This window comes from Rattus norvegicus, chromosome 3 (genome assembly GCF_021556685.1).
Source record: "Rattus norvegicus strain SHRSP/BbbUtx chromosome 3, alternate assembly SHRSP_T2T, whole genome shotgun sequence".
NCBI classification, from domain to species: domain Eukaryota; kingdom Metazoa; phylum Chordata; class Mammalia; order Rodentia; family Muridae; genus Rattus; species Rattus norvegicus.
The window spans coordinates 57,524,757-57,544,623 of record NC_141536.1 but is presented as its reverse complement, the minus strand read 5'-3'; the positions used below and the strand labels follow the sequence as shown (position 1 = coordinate 57,544,623).

Here is a 19,867-nt window from a genome sequence, read left to right as displayed (position 1 = left end):
CATAATCATAAAATAAAGGAAAATGAATCTTTTTTTTTCTTTTTTTTTTTCGGAGCTGGGGACTGAACCCAGGGCCTTGTGCTTGCTAGGCAAGCGCTCTACCACTGAGCTAAATCCCCAATCCCATGATTCTTAAAAAAAAAAAAAGAATTAATTTGGGTTTTGGATTTGGGGAGAGACTTTTGAGATTCCCCTTCTCTCTTCCGCTTAGTTCACCCATAGATTAGTTTGACAAAATTCTACTACACTTGCTCAACAAAAGTGTTACAGAATTGTTAAATCTTGCTAATACTGAGGGCTGACCTAGTCATGGGGGAGAAGCTTACCTACTTCTTTGCAAATGAAGTTCTTAGTCATACAATTTTTTTCCTTCCTAATTATTTTTAATGTAGTCATAATTCTTGACTAAATCCTTCTCACCCTGCCCATATTTATTGAGCATTTTTTCTCAAAGGAACTAAATAAACCTTCACAGAGAGAGAGAGAGACTTTAAAAAAAAAAAAAAGATGTATTTTATATATATGAGTACACAGTCGCTGTCTTCAGACACACCAGAAGAGGGCATCAGATCCCATTACAGATGGTTGTGAGCCACCATGTGGTTGCTGGGGACTGAACTCAGGACCTCTGGAAGAGCAGTCAGTGTTTATCTCTCCAGCCCAGAGAGAGACTTTCTGTGGAGTAACTACATTCACACACCTAAGATGGCTGACTGAATTTTTTTTTTCAAATCTGAGCAGTACAGGGCACAGGGGAATGGACAGCAGTGGAGGTCCATGACAGCCATTAGTAGAAATCTATCCAAGGCTCTCCATGCTGTCCGTTTGCCCTCTAGTCATAGCGACATCTCCATGCTGTCACACTCTCTCCTCTAGTCATCCAGTCATAGCGACCTCTCCAGAACCATTGCAGGTAATACATCCTCGGCTGTAAAATCTGTATCTGGTAAATAAATAGAGCTATGTCTCCGCCCACACCAACAAATTAAATAATTTAATTTATAAAGCTCCTAGTTAGTGCTCAGTGGGAAAGGTCCAGCACCCACCCTTGCCCTCTGGGTTATTTGGGGCTCCTCACTTTTCAACCCAGTATCCATTTTCTTGTTCTTTAGATTCTGGGGGAAGCCGACCACCGATTTTGCCACCAGGAGGAAGAGCCACATCTGCCAAGCCCTTTTCATCCCCAAGTGGCCCGGGGAGGTTTCCCGCACCCTCACCAGGCCACAGGAGTGGGCCCCCAGAGCCGCCCAGGAACAGAATGCCTCCCCCGAGGCCTGATGTGGGCTCAAAACCAGATAGCCTTCCCCCTCCGGTACCAAATACGCCAAGACCCATTCCGTCGAGTCTGCACAACCGGGGATCCCCAGCAGGGCTGGGAGCCCCCAGACCCCCCTTTCCCGGAAACCGAGGTGCTGCTTTTGGAGCAGGCTCTGTGCGCCAGAACCTCTCGAGCTCCTCCTCTCCGTTCCCCAGGCCCCCTTTGCCCCCGACCCCAAGCCGGGCCTTGGATGACAAGCCCCCTCCACCACCTCCTCCCGTGGGCAACAGGCCCTCCATGCACAGAGAAGCGGTTCCCCCTCCCCCATCACAAAACAGCAAACCTCCAGTGCCTTCCACCCCGCGGCCGGGGGCGGGTTCACAGGCACCACCTCCGCCACCGCCCAGCCGGCCAGGACCCCCTCCACTGCCTCCGACTTCCAGCGACGAGATCCCCAGGCTGCCACAGCGGAACCTGTCCCTCACCTCCCCTACACCTCCCTTGCCTTCACCTGGACGCTCGGGGCCTCTCCCTCCCCCACCCACCGAGAGGCCCCCTCCTCCCGTGAGGGATCCGCCAGGCAGATCAGGTATGGCAAGACTGGGGGTGTCAGGTCCCCAAAACCCTGCTCTCCTAAATGTCTCAAACAAAAACATAAAGCCGTGGATGCTGCTCCATACTGATGGTGTAATGTCACGGTGGGGGCGTGGACATCTCATAAAAGGGACCAGATAGTTTGTGTCTCAGAATCGAGCTGACCTGGTCACTTTTGAGAGTGAAAAGGGAGGGACTTTCATCTTCCACCCTTCCTCTAAAGGGAAGCTGGGCTGTCTTGGTTAGAAATAAGGTCCCATGAGAGTACTAAAGGCAAGGCAGTGACATCACTACCAGAATTAACTATTTCTCTCTCCCTAAGCCAGGCTTTGAGTCCACTTCTCTGCCCATTAAAGATAAATCTTTAAAAAACCCAGTTCAGGCGAGCTAGAGAGGTGGCATGCTCAGAGGTTAAGAGCACCTTGAGCAGTACAAACAAATATCCAGTCAGAGGCCTTAGCCTCAGCTCAGGGAGCTGCAGGAGACCAGCTGCAGGTGCCCAGGTTCAGGAAGGAACTCGTACTTCACAAATAACATTTTTTTTTTAGAAAATGGTTTCAAATGTGTTGGTAATATGATTACATCTTTTTTATATCTAAATAGTTTTGAGACAGGCCCTCACTATGTAGCCCTGGCTGGCCTGGAACTCTTTTTGTAGACTAGGCTAGCCTTAAACTCATAAAGATCTACTTCTCTGCCTCCAAAGTGCTGGTTTGTATGTAGTACTTTTAGTTTGCTTTTTCAGTTATTGCTCCTGGCACCACTGTGACAGAGGTGACAACTACCTTACTTTTGGTAGTCAGGGACCGAAGCTCCACAGCCAGCAGCACATTCAGAAGCTGTAGCCACCACCTACTGTCTGTAATGGGAGAGTAAGATCAGCGGTCTCTCTCTCCCTGTGCTTCTCCACTTACCACACCACACACACACACACACACACACACACACACACACACATATACACTCCACATATACCACACACACACACACACCACATATACCACACATACACACACAAACTACACACCACACACATAAACACACACCACACACATAAACACACACCACACATACACCACACACACACTCACCACTTATACCACACATACACATACACACTCACCACATATATCACACATACACACACACACACACACACACACACACACACACACACACACAGAGGAATCAGCAAGAAGTGACTGCTGTGGGTCTCCAAGTAACCAGTGTTTGGTTCTTAGTGTCATTTGTGTCTGGGCACAGAATCCAGTGCACTACAGAAATATGCTTGTGTAATTTGCCATAATACTGCACACACACACATAAAAACTTAGTACTGGACCAGTGAGACAATGGGCTCGGCCAGTAAGAATATTTGTGACTTGAGCCTGATGACCCCTGGAATCCAGGTGAAGGTAGAAAGCAAAAATAAACTTTCTAAAGTTGCTCTCTGACCTACACACAGGCACACACACAAAATTTAAATTTTTTAGTTTAAAAAACTTAGTTTTTCTGAAGACCTAAACTAACTTTATAACTATCTTACTCCTTTTAAACGATTCTTTGGAGGTATCAGAATAACTAGTTCAATAAGTCTTTAAAAGGATAAAATGTTTTTTCAATGGCATGGTTGTCAATATAAATAATTACCTGTTTCCAGTTTCACTGTTTGGTCCCCAGCCTCGGTGGTTACTTGAAGCCAGAGAGCCAGAGTTAGCGGTTGTTCTATGGCCTTAGTTTACATATCCACCGGGTGTATGCCCCCTTCCTGTTTGTGTCTGTGTCCAGAAGGGCTCCACCATTTCTCCTTTCCCCTAGTTCAAGGGTGTGTATTCAGCAGGAACTCCGCCTTGCACAGTGATAATGACCGTGTGTGTGTGTGTGTGTGTGTGTGTGTGTGTGTGTGTGTGTGTGTGTTGAAAGCAGTGCTTCACTAGATGCCTTGTCTTTTGCTCTAGGCCCCCTCCCACCACCACCTCCAATAAACAGAAATGGAAGCACAGCTCGGGCCCTGCCTGCCACCCCTCAGTTGCCATCCAGGAGTGGAATGGACAGTCCCAGAAGTGGGCCTAGGCCTCCTCTTCCTCCTGACAGGCCTGGTGCTGGGGCCCCACCCCCACCCCCACCATCCACATCAGTTCGAAATGGCTTCCAAGACTCATCTTGCGAAGGTGAGTGATGTTTGTTTATTTGGAGCGATGTTTCTCATTCCGTCATTGTTAATCACACTGCACAGAACCAACGTTCCATTTTAGGGCTTCCTATGGAGATGGCCTCTTCCTCCCACTCTCCAAAAAGGCGGCTCGTTTTCTTCTCTCGTTTGTTCCTTGTTTGAGTTTCAGTGCGGTTAACTTAATTCACCAGAGATTTTGTAATGGTTTTGTGTGGGTGCTTGCGTGCGTGCGTGCGTGCGTGCGTGCGTGCGTGCGTGTGTGTATCTGTGTGTGTGTGTTTGTGTGTGCATGTGTGTGGGTGTGGGTGCGTGCGTGCGTGTGTGTGTGTGCGCGTGTGTGTGTGAGTGCGTGTGTGCGTGTGTGTGTGAGTGTGTGCGTGCGTGTGTGTATCTGTGTGTGTGTGTGTTCGTGTGTGCATGTGTGTGGGTGCGTGCGTGCGTGCGTGCGTGTGCGTGTGTGTGTGAGTGCGTGTGTGCGTGTGTGTGAGTGTGTATGTGCGTGCGTGTGTGTGTATCTGTGTGTGTGTTCGTGTGTGCATGTGCGTGTGTGTGTGCGTGTGTGTGTGTGCGCGTGTGTGTGTGTGTGTGTGCGTGTGTGTGTGTGTGTGTTTGCAGATTACCATCTTATGATCTACATTGCTGAACAGCTGGCCGTGGGTAAGGCACAGTTCCTCAGTTGCTTCCCTCTGCTGTGTTATCAGAAAGGTCGCAGTTAGACTTGCCTGTCCTAGAGGACCTGGATTTGATTTCCACAACCATTTGATGTGCAGACATACATGTAGCCCAAATACCCACATACATACAACTAAAATAAATGAAAATAATTTAAATGAGCGAGTTGTTCGTGGGCCCACTAGTGGGAGGGAAAGTGCCCTGTATCCTAGCCCCAAGTGAGGCCCGAGGATCAAGGCCACTCCAGTTCAAGCCGGTTTGCTCTGCTTTGCTTTGCAGGCCGGGATCATTGAGGTCACGGGCACTTTGGTCTCACTGTGGCTTCTCCGTGTACTTCCAGCCACAAAAGGGGAACTGGCTTCCGTGCGTGTCTCTCTCTGTCTTCCTTTCCCACGTCCTCCCGGCAGATTTCCTGTGCTGAGGTTCCGTTTGTTTCTCCCACAGATGAGTGGGAAAGCAGGTTCTACTTCCATCCGATTTCCGACTTACCGCCTCCAGAGCCGTATGTGCCAACGACCAAGACGTACCCCAGCAAAGTGGCCAGAAGTGAAAGCCGAAGTAAGTATATGCCGGAGCGTCGTGCGAGCTCCTACTGTGAGAGCCTGGGTTCCAGGTGAGACGCACGGACACCAGGCCTCTAGCCTCAGAGGAGTAGGAAGCCCTGTTAGGAGCTGTGTGCACCCTGGCAGGACATCCACCATGAGCAAGAACTCTCTGAAGGAAACATTACCATCTTGGAATACATCTGGTGGACCAGTGTTAAGTTATATTATTTTACTTCTTTGGTTCATCTCCTCCATTTTGACCTTCCTAGGAGAGCAAAGGTCAGTCCATCTTCTATTTCCTCTAGATCAAGACTGGAAAAGTGTCATAAAGTAAAGCAAAATACTACCTTGATCTTTTAAATGCATTATGACCATATGTATTCAACATATATGCATATAAACATATGTATATGTATTCAACACAGTTTCATACATACATACATACATACATACATACATACATACATCCTCACAGGACAGATTTTTTTCATTCTACCAGATACTTCCTATTGTTTTCCACCTAATTCTGACTTTTTACACATCGTACTAGACCATGTTCATGGTAGGTTTTTACATGACATCGCTTAGTAAACACACCCCTGTTTTGTCACATGGTTTTAGTCCATGGGAGTCCATTAAGTCTCCATACAAGAACTTGCCAACACTGCACATGTCTCCCATTGCTTGCTAACATGTGGCTGCCTGCATCACCTTCTCCCTGTTGAAGAAGAAATGTGAACCAGAAGGTAGAATAGAGGCATTAGAATTTCACAGCCAAATATGCACAGGACTAAGAAAAAATAGCATGGAATTCCACACCAAGGTATGCATGGGACTAATTCAAAATAACATGGACTAAGGAAACATGGCTCTGATGAGATTCAGGCTCACAGAGACTTAAGCCTCAGAATTAATCCCTCAGGTCAGACAGTCATCACAGCACCCGGAGCTAGGCCCTTGTTCTCTCACATAGTAAGTACCTCAGAGAAGCTCAGGGTCTACCCAGTCCCTCTCAGCACACAGCTCTTGAGTAACTGTTGGTCAGTGGGTGCCCAGCCTTTGAGCAGCTTAATAGCAGCTGAAGTCAAGGCTGCTTAGAAGCCTTCAGGAAGAGCTTACAGAAAAAAAAACAAAAAAAAAAAAAAAACAACAACAACAAAAACAAAAAACAAAAAAACAAAAAGCAGAGCCAGATCAAAAGCAGAGCCAGGGACACAGATTTGTGCCTTGGGCTGCAGTGCACGCCATAGCAGCAGCAGTTTCTATCATGGACACTTTGGGGTTAAATGAAGTAAGTCACATTTTCGTTTTGTGCTTCTGCTGCAGACTTTAAAGAGTTAGGAAACATTGTAAGGAATTTTCCAAGAACAAATGCCAGAGGTAAACACAATATTCTTACTTGAAGGAAAACTCCAATCCTAGAAATTTTATTTAATTGGAATACTGTGTTTATAGACAGTGCATGCCCAGAGTTGTAACTATAAGGAAACTATTGTGTTGGTGGTCGAAGTTTTGGATGGAAATAAGCCCTCACATGAAACAGATGCCTTTGACTGTTTTGTGAATGAATGGGTGTACGTGTTCATCAATAGGGCACAACCTTCTGTTAGAGGAACGGGAACAAATCCACTTGAAGAAGCTGTTTGCTTACACTCTTAAATACTTTCCCTCATTTATAGAATTTAAGTATCAGTTAGATGTTTAAATCAATAACAGAGCCACCTTCCCTTGCCCTCGAGATTTTTAATGACATAGCTAAACACATTCCTTCTCTATCCCTCTTTCTTTACAACTCCAGTGCATGACTTGAGGACCAGGGCAATGGCCTGCTCACTCTCACAGCTTCCTTGTGTGACAGAGACCCTGAAAGAGAATAGGCATTTAAAATGGTTTTTAAGTTGGCCATTCTTCATCGCCTAATCCACTATCTTTACAGATTCTTTTTCAGTGTTTCTAGAATGTACTGAAAAGAAACCTAAAATTGATTTTAACAGTAAATCATTTAGTGAAAATGAAGCTTTATCAGATAACCCATTTTATTCTGCTCTTTTCTATGCCTCAGCCTCTCAGACAACCTTGAGCTGTGCTCCCTCTTTGCAGCATTGTGCAGAGCCACCTCTCATCTCGCTGGCTACTTGTGGTATATCAGATGACAGCCAGACTACATGACTAATGGCTGACTTATATAACTGTGAGGAAGTACTCAGTAGCCAGCACCCACCATCTTCTCACATCACTTGGTGCTTCCCTACTCCCAGCCTCAAGCTCTGGGTAAAACAGTGAGCACCTTTGCAGCCAACTTTCCACAGTAAACCCAAGCTTCTAACCAAAATTACTTTTCATCTGCTTTCTCCATCAAGGTGGATCCAACAGAAGAGAAAGGGGCGCCCCACCCCTTCCTCCCATCCCGAGGTGATCTCTGCCTGCTCCGCTCTACCCAAACCTCCAAAGCTGCCTCTATTGTTGCTGTTTGAGAACTGCACTCGCCCCGCCCTCTTTCTTTGCCCCCCTCAGAGAGAGGAGGAGGGAGGAACGGAAGCTGAGGAGGGGATCCCTGCATGTGGGGCTGGGGATCGGGAAAGAAGGGCCTGTTTATGTTGTATATATTCCTGAGCTATTGCTTGTGTCAGCCGCAGCCTGCCAGGGTCGGCTGCTGGGATCGATAGGCTTTTGTTATAAGGAGGCAGAGAAGAATCGTATCCCAGCTTTCAGCCCCACGAGGTCAGGCATTCACTGCTTTTTTGCTACAGGCAGTAGCTGTTAAATCCCGAGAGCTGGTTTTCTCTATGCCTTTCTTGCTTACTTGGCCTCCGGTCTGGTTCCGAACGAACCACAGACCGCCCAAGCAAGTTGCTGAGCAAGCCCTACGTGAAGCCCTGTGGTTGCAGGATGTTCAATCTTTGGCAGTCTGAGGTAGGCTCCAGGGCAGAGCTGTCTAACAGAAACCTAATGTGAGCCCCATACCCAGTCTTAAAATGACCAGCAGCCATGTTTATAAGGGTAAAAGGAAACAGATGAAAAGAATTCCATTTTACTTAGCTCTGTGCATCTGAAATGTCACTTCCACCTGGATTATTAATGAGGTATTCACATTTTTGGTACTAAGTCCTCTCACTCCAGTAACCATTCTGTATTTAGAACAAGCATATGGACAGATTTCAAGTGTCTACACGTGCTTAAGCACCTCACAGTCAGCCGGTCTGGAAGACAGGAGCTAGTACGGAAAGCTTGTGCCTAAAAAGGCAAATTGAATTTTAGCAATTCAAGAGATGTCCCAAGACCAAGTCATAACTTGATACAATGTTAGGCAGACAGTGAGACCTTAGCTTTTTGACCCTTATTTTGCCTTTTTCCTTAATATGTATGTACAGGTGTTTCTTCAGAGTATCATTATCTAGTCAGAAATGTATCTAGTCCAGTTTACCATAGCATGGAATAAATCCACTGCAAGAGAAAGGGAAACGTGTAGTGTGGGCTCTTCCTGGCTCAGAACCAGCTGGCTTGTGCACTCACTGGTCACTGGCCTTGCAGATCTTCTGTGGTTCTTCAGTCCTCCACTCCAGAGAAAACTTCTTCCTCAGGTCAGGAAAAGCTAGGAGGGCAAGATAGGAGAAGAAAGTCAGAGAATGTATCAAATCAGAATTATGGGAGAAGGGGACAGCTTTGATGATGGGCAGAATTCTACACAACCAACTGGGTCAAGTAGATTAAGGAGCTTACCAGTAGAACCCGGAAAGCACTGGTTTTGGATTTCTTGGGAGAATCGTTTTGGATCTGTGCAAGTAAGTTCCGCTAAAGGACCGACCGTGAAAAGCGTCAGGCATGCCTTTTATATACATAGAATTTTGTTTACAATGTTTTACTGGGACTTTGAAATCTAGCTGTAGAGTTGGAAAATGATTTCCACTTTGATGTTTTGTATCGTCGTGTTTAATGTTACTGTTGTCTTTTAAAGCACATGGCCACATGTGTATCTACCTGAGCTTTGTATTTTGGGTCCAGTGTATTGCTCACGTGTTGCTGGGAGATGCTAATGACAACAAAAAAAAAAATCAATCCAAAGAAAAATGGAAAGACATTCCTATTTATAGAATGATTGTTTCATTTATATAAAAGCATAACGTAGGAGTTCTAATAGATGAAACGTCTAATAAATTATAAAGTGATTGATTTGAATATATTGTATTTTTATAACTTTCCTTGCCAAAGCTCTGGACCTAGTTCTTTAGAGAGTAACTTTCCTTTCTTCTCCTCCACCATTTGTCTGCCTTTCATGAAAACAAAGAAATAAAAGGTTCAACAAGCTTGACAATTTTTTTATTTCTAACATTTTTAAATGTATTTCAAATTCTTTGATCTGATATTCACTAGAATCAACATCTTTTTGATAGACACTCAGTGACCCACTTTACTGGAAATAGAATTGGTCCTTCCTTGTGCTGTGTATGGCAGTGAAAGGTCAGACTCAAAAATTGTGGGTCTGAATTTTTTAAGGAATCGTGAAAATTGAAACAAGTCCTGGGTAAATCTCAGTTTTTCAGGTGCATTCCTAAGTCAGGAACGGGGTCACAGCTCAAAGTTGCCATTCATAATAAAAAGGGTTTGGAGAGTATTTTGCAAAGAATGTTTCATTAATACACCTACATCCTATCTTTGGAAGTCAGTGACCCAATTGCATTTAAAACTCTGGAGAAGTTCTGTGTTTATCTTAACCTATGGCAGACTGCAAAAAAAAAAAAAAAAAAGACTTATTTTCTTCCCCGAAATCAAAGCTTACATGTATGTTTTTTCCCATAATATTTCCAGTTATGTGTATTTAAGATGCAATGCAGTATTTTAACATTTGCAAATCATTTTATATGGAAATATATTGCAGTATTAAAATTCAGTGTTCTGTGTCTATTCACTATGCATTTTATTTACTGAAAGCTGAGAAAATGTTTAACCCAATGGTGCCTTACTTGTGATCTGAAAAGAATCAACTTTTTATGTCTTAAGTAGGGGGATTAGCTGCATATTTGTAAAAACTGTTAGGCCTTTATATTTTAATTTGTAATATCAACTTTGTTATTTTAGTACCAGAAACAGGGTGGTTATTGAAACCTTCTCAAAGTTTTGGTATGAAATTAATTTTCCCTGTTCATAGGCAGGAGCTGTAGAGGAAATTTTTCATGCCACTGAACTGTATAAACAGACACGGGCATCTGTGTCATCAGAGTAGTTAAATGGTGGGGTAGAATCTACCATAGACACCTGCATGTTTGTAAGTTAGCCAGACAATAAATAAAAAGCAGAACGATACGGCGTCGACTTGTGGCTTTCTTGTCTGTGTAAATATAAACAAAAAAGTGAATGTCTGCCTCCTGTTTTATACTGTGGTAGTGATGACAAACAAAAAAAAAATCCTCTTAAGTACGTAAATATTCATTATTCACACCTCAGGGTCCCTCCATGTTTGTTTTCTGAGACAGCATCTTAGTAAAATGAATGCTGGAAGAGGGAGATGCGGACACAAACAGATCTGGGAAAGCCTTTGGGAGCTCAGGTATCCTGAGAGCGTTGCAGATCATCTGCCGTGCACATGTATCCTGCGTGCACACACCTGGGCACAGCGCAACAGCTGAGCACGTGAGAAGACCTGGCCTCATCCTTTTGTTCAGTCATTCCTCTAGCCCTGTACTGTGCGTACACAGTGAGGAATCGTCTAACAGCATCGACATGTGTTAGACAAGGTGAAGCACTCTGCTGCCTTACTAGAGCAAGAGAATAAACAGTTACTACTAGCCGTGTGCAGCAGGAGGCAATTACTTATGCAGTGATCCCAAATTTCCTGGAAGGCAGTCAGCTAGAAAAGGGATTTGTGGTGTGGTTTTACAGGAAGCAAGCACTAACAGGGAAACAAGCCCATCAGCACTGCAAGCTCTAGACTCGCGGTTTGAGGATGCGTGCGGTCCATCGCAGCACGGGAGGCACTGCAGGCTGGACACATGGCATCTGCAGTCTGGAAGCAGAGAGAGCCAATACCGGTTCTCAGCTTGCTTTCTCCTTCCTATTCAGTCTGGGAACCCCAGACCTTGGAATGGTGCTGCCTACAGCTAGGGTAGATCTTCCCACCTTAATTAAAACTATCTAGACACTTGACAGTCATGCCCTGAGGTCTGTCTCTAGGCGACCCAGGTCCTGTAGAAAGAACTTTGAACCATCACTCTTATGTTACCCAGTCAGTTAGGTTCAATTTGAACTCACAGAAATTAAAAGCCAAAAAGAAGCGTCTAGATAGAGCAGCCATAAAACTCACGTCTGCAGTGGAATACTTCAGAGTGGAAAGTGATGATAATCTTCCACGGCACCACAGGTAGCCGTTGAGGCTGCCCCCAAAGTCCTTCAGTCCAGTCATTGTCATCTCTCAGAGGGGCAATTTAACATCCATCAAATGGCATGCTACGAACATGCAGACACATAGTGCAGTGGTGAAAATCCTCCCTGCCCTCGCCCTGTTCCGTGGGTCTCAAATTTGTTGCAAAGGAAAGCCAATGAAGAGGCCACAGAGTCGGTATGCTCTGTACACACACACACACACACACACACACACACACACACACACACACACGTACACAGACACCATATACAAACGCACATGCATGCACACACCATACACACACACACACACACACACAGACACCATATACAAATGCACATGCATGCACACACCACACACACACACACACACACACACACACACAGGTTTGGATATTGACTCAGGCACTTCCTCTCCAAGGCCATGGATGGGTTATTAAAGCATTCCGAACTCCCTTCGTCCAGTGTACAGTGTACAACAATACACACACACAAACATCAGGCAAAACAGCTTGTACTTGGTCCTCAGTAACAGTTGGCTGTACATCATTTTGCTAGTACTGCAGCATACACAGACTATAGAGAGGGAAGAATTCTCCACACCAAGAAGGCTGGTAAGATTTAATTACAGAATGGTTGGAATTAAAAATTCATTTCGAAACTGGCCTCATTTGCTCAAACTTCTTGCTCATTTATCTATCTATTCAGTAAGATTCTAGTGAACACTGGGTGTGTGCCAGCTTCGTGGCAACAAAAGCACAACCCACTAACTATATCGGCGAAGTGACCTCCCAATACCAGGTGGAGGCCATCAGGTATGGTGTGACTGCACTCAGCCAGCAGGGGGCTCTCTACAGTAATAAACACTGCAGTGCCCATCTCCCGTCCCAGTTAAGTAACATATTTGATTCCTTTGTTTCTGTTACCTCAGTAGATGAATTACATCAATTTTTCTCTTTTAATTTTTAACCTACAATAAATTTTGGAGGAAAAAAAGGCCAAAACTATTTAGAAAGGTTTTTGATGGCTAATTGGTGGTGTGGGGGAAGAGTGTTCTTTTGATGCATTTGAAAAGTAAACTTAAGGGTTCCCAGTTCTCCAAATAGTCCAACTATAACCAGAGACTCCCTAGGTTTTTAATATCACCAGCGTCCTGTCTCTCCTGTCATTCTTGCGGCCTTGCTCTGCCCTACATGGAACACCTGCTACTCCCATGACTAGAGTCAGGGCGTTACATACATTTAACACATGGATGTCTGTGGTTCTCTTGCTGGCGAGTATTCAGACTCCACCCATCAACATTACAGCCCAGATCCCTGTGTCTTAAAATCTTGCTTCTGCCAGTACCCAGGTGCATTTTTCTTAAACTCAAGCTTGAAGGACCCAACATACACACATACTGCAAGAGGAATCCACTCACTAAGGAGATGTTTACAGTTTGGCTTCTTGGTTTTCTTTTGAGAGGTCTCACTATGTAGACCAGACTGGTCTCAAACTCACAGAGATCTGCCTGCTTCTGCCTCCCAAGTGCTGGGAAGTGTGCACCACCAACAGACCTGGTCAGGACTTCGTTATCTTTTCTTAAAATGTCATGGGAGCCTCATGACACCCAAGTCCCCCATTTAGTTATCATTCTCCTTACCTTCTGGTGCAGAACTGAGCCTAAAAGAACGTCTTAAAAACTTCTCTCAGTTACTGGTTTCCAGGAGTGATGAGGATGCGGACAGATGGGAGACAGCCAGGAGCTCACCTCCCAGCATGACCAGAAACACTCTTAAGATAATTTGCTGACTGAGCTGCTCACACTGCTTTGGAATCAAAAGCACCACAACGTGACCTCTCTAGGGAAATATAGTTGACCTTTGAGGTACTTGGAGGAAACAAGTCTCATTGTTCTTAGCTTAAATTTTCAGCATAAGAAACCCGAGGAACACCTGGAATACACATCATAGATGTCAGTGGCTTCAGCCAGGAGCTCCTCCCCCACCCCTTCCTGTTTACTGACTTTCTTAAGTTAAAAGTCAAGGCGGTATTCCCTTCTGATAGTCCCAGAACAAAGCAGCAACAAGCCATGGAGAAGACCCAGGACCATCAGGAAGCTTCCATATGTTTACTCATCTGTACACCGCCATCCAGCACTGGGAAAGAATGGCATTCATTAAGCCTCGAGAGTAAAAAGGCTGGCATACGTGATTTTGTCTGAGTATCAAGGGTGTGTGTAGAAACTGTACATGTAAGAAAATTTCAGCAAGTAGGTACAACCTTTTGACTTCTTGGTTCTGGAATGTTCTATACCATCAGCACAGGGGCTGTTTGGTTGACTATGTGCATGAAAGGGGAATTTTCTCTTATGCTTATTCCCTAATGGTTTGCTCTTGGAAGAAATGCCGGAGAAGTCCCCAAATGAGGCAGTGCAGCCAGGGAGTACTGGGCACAGTGGTAATGGCAGTGGGTATTATGCTATCAAATTTCTGCCTAACTTATTTACCTAAGTAACAATAGTGTGTTATTTTTTCTCTGTCATCGCCACTGTTTATCAACTGTTATATACTATAAACTTGAACTAGGTCTCTACAAAATATTATTGTATGTATTATTGCTAATCTTTATATCTTTACACATAGAAAAATCAAGGATGGCTCAGTGGTTAAGAGAGCTTGCAGTGCAAGCATGAGGATCTGAGTTCTAATTCCCATCATTCACGTAAAAAGCCGTGCATGATTTGTGTGCCTATAACCCCAGCATTGAGAGGCAGAGACAGATGGATACTGAGAGCTTGTGGCCAGTTGACCTTGTCAAACTAGTGAGCTTCTGGTTCAGGGAGAGACCCTGTCTCAAAGCAATAGCAGAGAGAGCAGTAAAGGAAGATACCTGATCTCCTACTCTAACCTCTGTAATGGCACTCAAATGGCCTGTCTGAACACACGCACACACACACACACACACACACACGCACACACATGCACACACACACATGCATACATGCTCACACACACATGCACACACATGCACACACACATGCACATACACATACACACACACACACACACAGACACACACACACACACACACGTTTAATGAGGAGGCCAGTGTAAAAAGGTGTTTGCCACCAAGGCTCATCTATGGAAATGACATGGTGGAAAGAAATTGTGTTCTACCCATCCTCTAGTTTGTTTTCTGTTGCTGTGATAAACTCATAACCAAAATCAACTTGGATAGGAAAGGGTTTGTCTACACATCCCAATCAGAGTCCTTCATTGCAGCAGCCAAGGCAGGAACTCAGCCCAGAGCTGAAGCAGATACTTAAGGAGAGGCCTTGGAGGAGTACTGGCTTGCTCCCCATGGCTTGCTCAGCTGCCTTTCTTACGCAGCCCACGAATAACTGGCTGGGGTCAGCACTGCCCACAAGCCTGCGTCTCCCCGTCGGTCAGCAATCGAGAGAAGTTCCCAGAGACATCCCAGCGGACCATGCCAATGGAGGCAGATCCTCAGCTGAGTTCCTTCTTCTTTGGTGACTCTAGTTTGTGTTATGTTGACAATACTAACCGCACAGCCCTCCACAGATGTTCTTTGGCACATGTGCTCCCCCCCCCCCCCCGCCAACACACACAAAATCAACAAAATGTCTTTAAAAAAAGAAAAACAAGAAAGAAAGAAAGAAAGAAAGAAAGAAGGAAAGAAAGAAGGAAAGAAAGAAAGAAAGAGGCCTGGAGAGATGGCTCAGTGGTTAAGGGCACTGACTGCTCTTCCAAAGATCCTGAGTTCAATTCTCAGCAACCACATGATGGCTCACAACCATCTGTAAAGAGATTCGATGCCCTCTTCTGGTATGCATGAAGACAGCTACAGTGTACTTTCATATAATAAATAAATAAATCTTTAAAAAAAAGAAACAAAGAAAAAGGAAAGAGAAATCAAGGCCCAAATTTGCCTCAAGACAATTGCTTCCAGTGGATCCAGGATTCAAACTCAAAAGTACTGCTATTCAGGAAAAATATTGCTATTCAGACAGGAAGTACAGCTAAACAGCACAGCTTAATGGGAAACTTTACATTGTTCTCACTGGACCATGGGTGGACTGACTCTAGCCCTACACCAGCATTTATAACCTTAGATATATTGACAGCTCCCTCCTCCTCCTCTTCTTCCTCCTCCTCTCCTTCTTCCTCCTCCTCCCCCTCCTCCTCCTCCCCCTCCTCCTCCTCCCCCTCCTCCTCCTCCCCCCCTCCTCCTCCCCCTCCTCCTCCTCCCCCCTCCTCCTCTTCTTCCTCCTCCCCCTCCCCCTCCTCCTCTTCTTCCTCCTCCTCCCCCTCCTCCCCCTCCTCTTCCTCCTCTTCTTCCTCCTCCTTCTCCTCCTCCTCCTCCTCTTCCTCCTCCTCTTCTTCCTCCTCCTCCCCCTCCCCCTCCTCCTTCTCCTCCTCTTCTTCCTCCTCCTCCTCCCCCTCCCCCTCCTCCTCCTTCTCCTCCTCCCCATCTTCCCCCTCCACCCTCCTCCTCCCCCTCCTCCTCCTCCCCATCTTCCTCCTCCTCCCACTCCTCCTCCTCCTCCCACTCCTCCTCCTCCTCCCGCTCCTCCTCCTCCTCCTTCTCCTCCTCCCCATCTTCCTCCTCCTCCACCCTCCTCCTCCCCCTCCTCCTCCTCCCCATCTTCCTCCTCCTCCACCCTCCTCCTCCCCATCCTCCTCCTCCTCCCCATCCTCGTCCTCTCTCTCCTCCTTTTGCTTCCCCTCCAGGTCTTGATATACAGCCTAGGCTGCCCTGTACACAGGCAGGACTCGCCTGCTTGCCTGCATACTACTCAGTGTATGCGATCTGACTTCTTCTCTGTCCCTTGCCCTCACAGGCGGCTGTAATGCTTGCCTTTAGGCTTGTGCTTCTCAGCTTCCACCTGTCAGAGACCCACAGCATTTTAAAACGGCCTCAGAGAAGCTGCTGGAATGCAGCTGCCATTTCACTGAACAGTTTCGGATGTCTGGAACCCTCTGTGGATGAGTTGAACTGTAGAGAGTTAATGCTCTCTCCTGGGTACCTCTCTTTGTTTGGACCAGCCAATATTTATGGGGCACTTGTAGGGTTCATAGCGTAAATCTGCAGCCCTGAATTTATCTTTTATTCTCCTTGGGACTGGAAAACAACGTGGCCTATACCAAATGATAGGAATTGCTTTCTTTAAAAGTTAGAAGCAAACTCTGTGCTTCAGTCACCCAGCCCTGCACATATTCTGAGGGGAAGTAAGGTTACAGCAAAAAGACAGGCTCGTGTCTGACAAGATTGAGACAGTGCCATCAGTTTCAAAGGCTTTCCCCGTACATCACCTCACTGAACCCACGGCAGAAGGAGGAAACTCATCCCCGTTTTGCACAGACAGAGCTAGCAGCACTGAGAAATGGCAAGCCAGTCACCGTCTCGTGGCTTAGTTGGTTATTGGTATTTTTGAGACAGGGACTGGCTAAGTAGCCCACACTGACCTAGAACTCATGGTCAAACCGGTCTGGTGCTGGATTTACAGTAATGATCTGGCAAGATCTCACAGCATTCAGGTTGGGTAGAAAAATGGGGCCGGGCCAGGCATTGTGGCAAGTACACAAGCAGTCCTGTGAGTCCAACTGGGTGGGAAGCTGAGGCAAGGCCAGCCTGGGTAACCTAGCAAGACCTTGTCCCAAATTTTAAAAAATTCACAAAAGGCTTGAGACGTGGCTCAGCCGTCGAGAGTTTGCCTAGCCTGTGCTAAACTCTAAGTTCAGTCCCCAGTATGACAAAGGGGTGGTATCGCATCTCTGTGCCACTTCAGTCACACTGCTTGGTGGCATTTTATTCATAATTGTCCTAACTTATTTGACACATATTACTGAGCATTGTCTCAATAATAATAATATTAATAATAATAATAATAATAGTCATATCAGCTGAAGAAATGAGGGTCAGCATTGCCTAATAATGATGTTTTGGGAGAGTTTACTAAGCTAGCCTCCAGAACTCAAGGAGCAAAGCTTGGCAGGCATCACACATTCAAGTGTCAGACTTACCGTTCTTTGGGCTTTGCCCTTGCCCTGAACCTTTAAAATAACACTCCATTTAGAAATATATTGAAATAAAGCACCACAGTGCCTCACTTTTCATCAGGCCCATTGCTTACATGGCACACTGCCTGCAAGTGCTGATCCATTAGGATGACACTGTCCCTAAAGTACTCACCCCAAAACTATCTCTCGGAGGTGCTAAGATGATTGAGAGCATGTCTTAGTTACTTTTCTATCTCTGTGAAGAGACACCATGACCAAGGCAACTCCTACAGAAGGAAGCATTTAACTGGGGGTTTGCTTACAGTTTCAGAGGGCGGGTCCACGACCATCCCGGTTGGGAGCGTGGCAGCAGGCAGGCATGGCGTTGGAGCAGCAGCTGAGAGCTCAACCACGAGTCAGAAAGAGAGAGGCTAACTGAAACCTCAGTAACACACCCCCTCCAAAGAAGCCACATCTCCCAGTCCTTCCCAAACAGGTAAACCAACTAGGGACTAAGTATTTAAATCGATGAGCCTGGGGGGGGGGGCATTCTCATTCAAACCACCACAGAGGATAAGAAGAACTTGTGGAATAAGAGAGCTGACTCCCGAAAGCTGTCGCTGACCTCTACACACACACACACACTGCGGCTGGGCATGCCCCACCCCCACAGGCCTGTGCATTGTGTACACACAAGAATGATAAAATGTTCACGTTTTCTGTCAGAACTGGCATGGTTCGCCATTGTAATTTTAGCCACTTTGACAGAGACAGGGAATCATGAGTTTCAGGCCACTCTGGGCTATGCAGAAAGGAGATCGTGTAGAGAAAGAAAGAAAAAAGATGGCTGTAAGGAATGGTAGGTACCAAAGCGAGATGATTACCAGGGATCGGGGTGGTAGACGTCTTTGGACATTGTAAGCATGCCTCCCCAGCAATGGTGGACTCACCAGTGTGAAGGACAGTGGAGAGAAACCACAAGTCCTGGGACCTTAGCTATGTAACCAGAAGAGAAAAGCTACCTAAGAGAGCGCTAACCTTAAGGCTCTCCAAGCAGCTTGCTAGAAGGGCTTCCTCCCTAGGGATGGGCTCCTGCCATTGGCAGGGAATTCCCATGTCATAGATTCCCTCCACACTCACCAAGTGTTTCCAGTAGTTGGGAGAAATCCTTACAAGATGTAGGGCACTGGTTCTCACAGGAGAGTCCCCCTGAGAACCTGTTAGGACAGAGTCCTGTGATCCTTCACCCTCTGCTAGAAATTCTGAGTCAAGAGTTCCTGAGCAGAGCCTGAGAATCTATATTTCAACAGGCGTTTGGATGCTGCCCGGAGTCACTGGCTCTGACTACTGTACCTTCGATGACCCCCGACTAACTGACGCTCAGGTCTATAACAATTAAATAGCTTTATTTGCATTAAACTACTGTCCACGATTTCCGTTGACTAAGCTGATTAAAGGAGTCAAACAGTCAGCACGATATCGTTGCACCCAGAACGTAATTATACCTCATAATTATTCCCTCCTCTCTGACCATGAGTCCTATTCCCACTTCTTACTAACCTCACTTTGCTGTTGTTTTCACTTTATGCCACATACCCTGGCGCTGGTAGTGGGATCCAAGGTGTTAATAGATGTTAATTATGGATTTTTAAAAAATCAAATCAAAACAGCAAAAAATCACGAGAAAGGCTGACAAGCCCTCACCCTTAATCATCTCGGGGTTAACTAATGATCAGGATTCTTTCTGTTGAGGTACTTATGCTGCATCTTGACGCTGGCTGTCATAAACATAACTGAGCCATTAGGCTCTATTTTTCATTGCAGATGAAATTGATGCATCTTTGTGTGGTGTAGCCTGACATGGTAAAATTGTTGCTCTCTAGGTAGGATATTCATAAAAATGTAATTATCGTAATCAGAACAGTCTTTAGGCTCATGAGCAGGGACTGGCAGCCTCGTGATTGGCAGTCCTCAATCACTTCCCGTAAAATAGAGAAACTTCTTAAAGCAGCCTTGGGATCATTAATGTCCTATAGACAGAAACTATTCCAACCAAAAGAGAAAGGGTGCCAGGACGTGCCAACAAGAGCTCAAGGTAGCCACCTCTGCCAGCTCCGGGCTGGACTGGGCAGAACTTTTAAGGCATTTCACTTGGTTTACACACCAGAAGTAGTGCTGCCTGCTGAGAGAAAGAAGAAAGAGATCTCCTCGGTGTAATTATGAAACCATTGCTAACTGCGTACTTTGTATTTAACATTCGCCTCCT

General features: G+C 45.8%; 1 protein-coding gene across 10 annotated transcripts in view; it reads left to right on the top strand.

The window, feature by feature from the left end:
• Wipf1 (WAS/WASL interacting protein family, member 1) overlaps window positions 1-10,543 on the top strand; it is a 103,349-nt gene extending 92,806 nt beyond the window's left edge. For 6 of the 10 annotated variants that reach the window (NM_001429723.1, NM_001429724.1, XM_087647014.1 and 3 more), the window contains 4 exon segments: window positions 1,113-1,847; window positions 3,811-4,023; window positions 5,142-5,255; window positions 7,603-10,543. In NM_001429723.1, coding sequence (NP_001416652.1) covers window positions 1,113-1,847; window positions 3,811-4,023; window positions 5,142-5,255; window positions 7,603-7,658 — 1,118 coding nt within the window. In that variant the 3' untranslated portion in view covers window positions 7,659-10,543. 10 annotated transcript variants of the gene reach the window in all.
• Window positions 10,544-19,867: the final 9,324 nt, after the last annotated feature.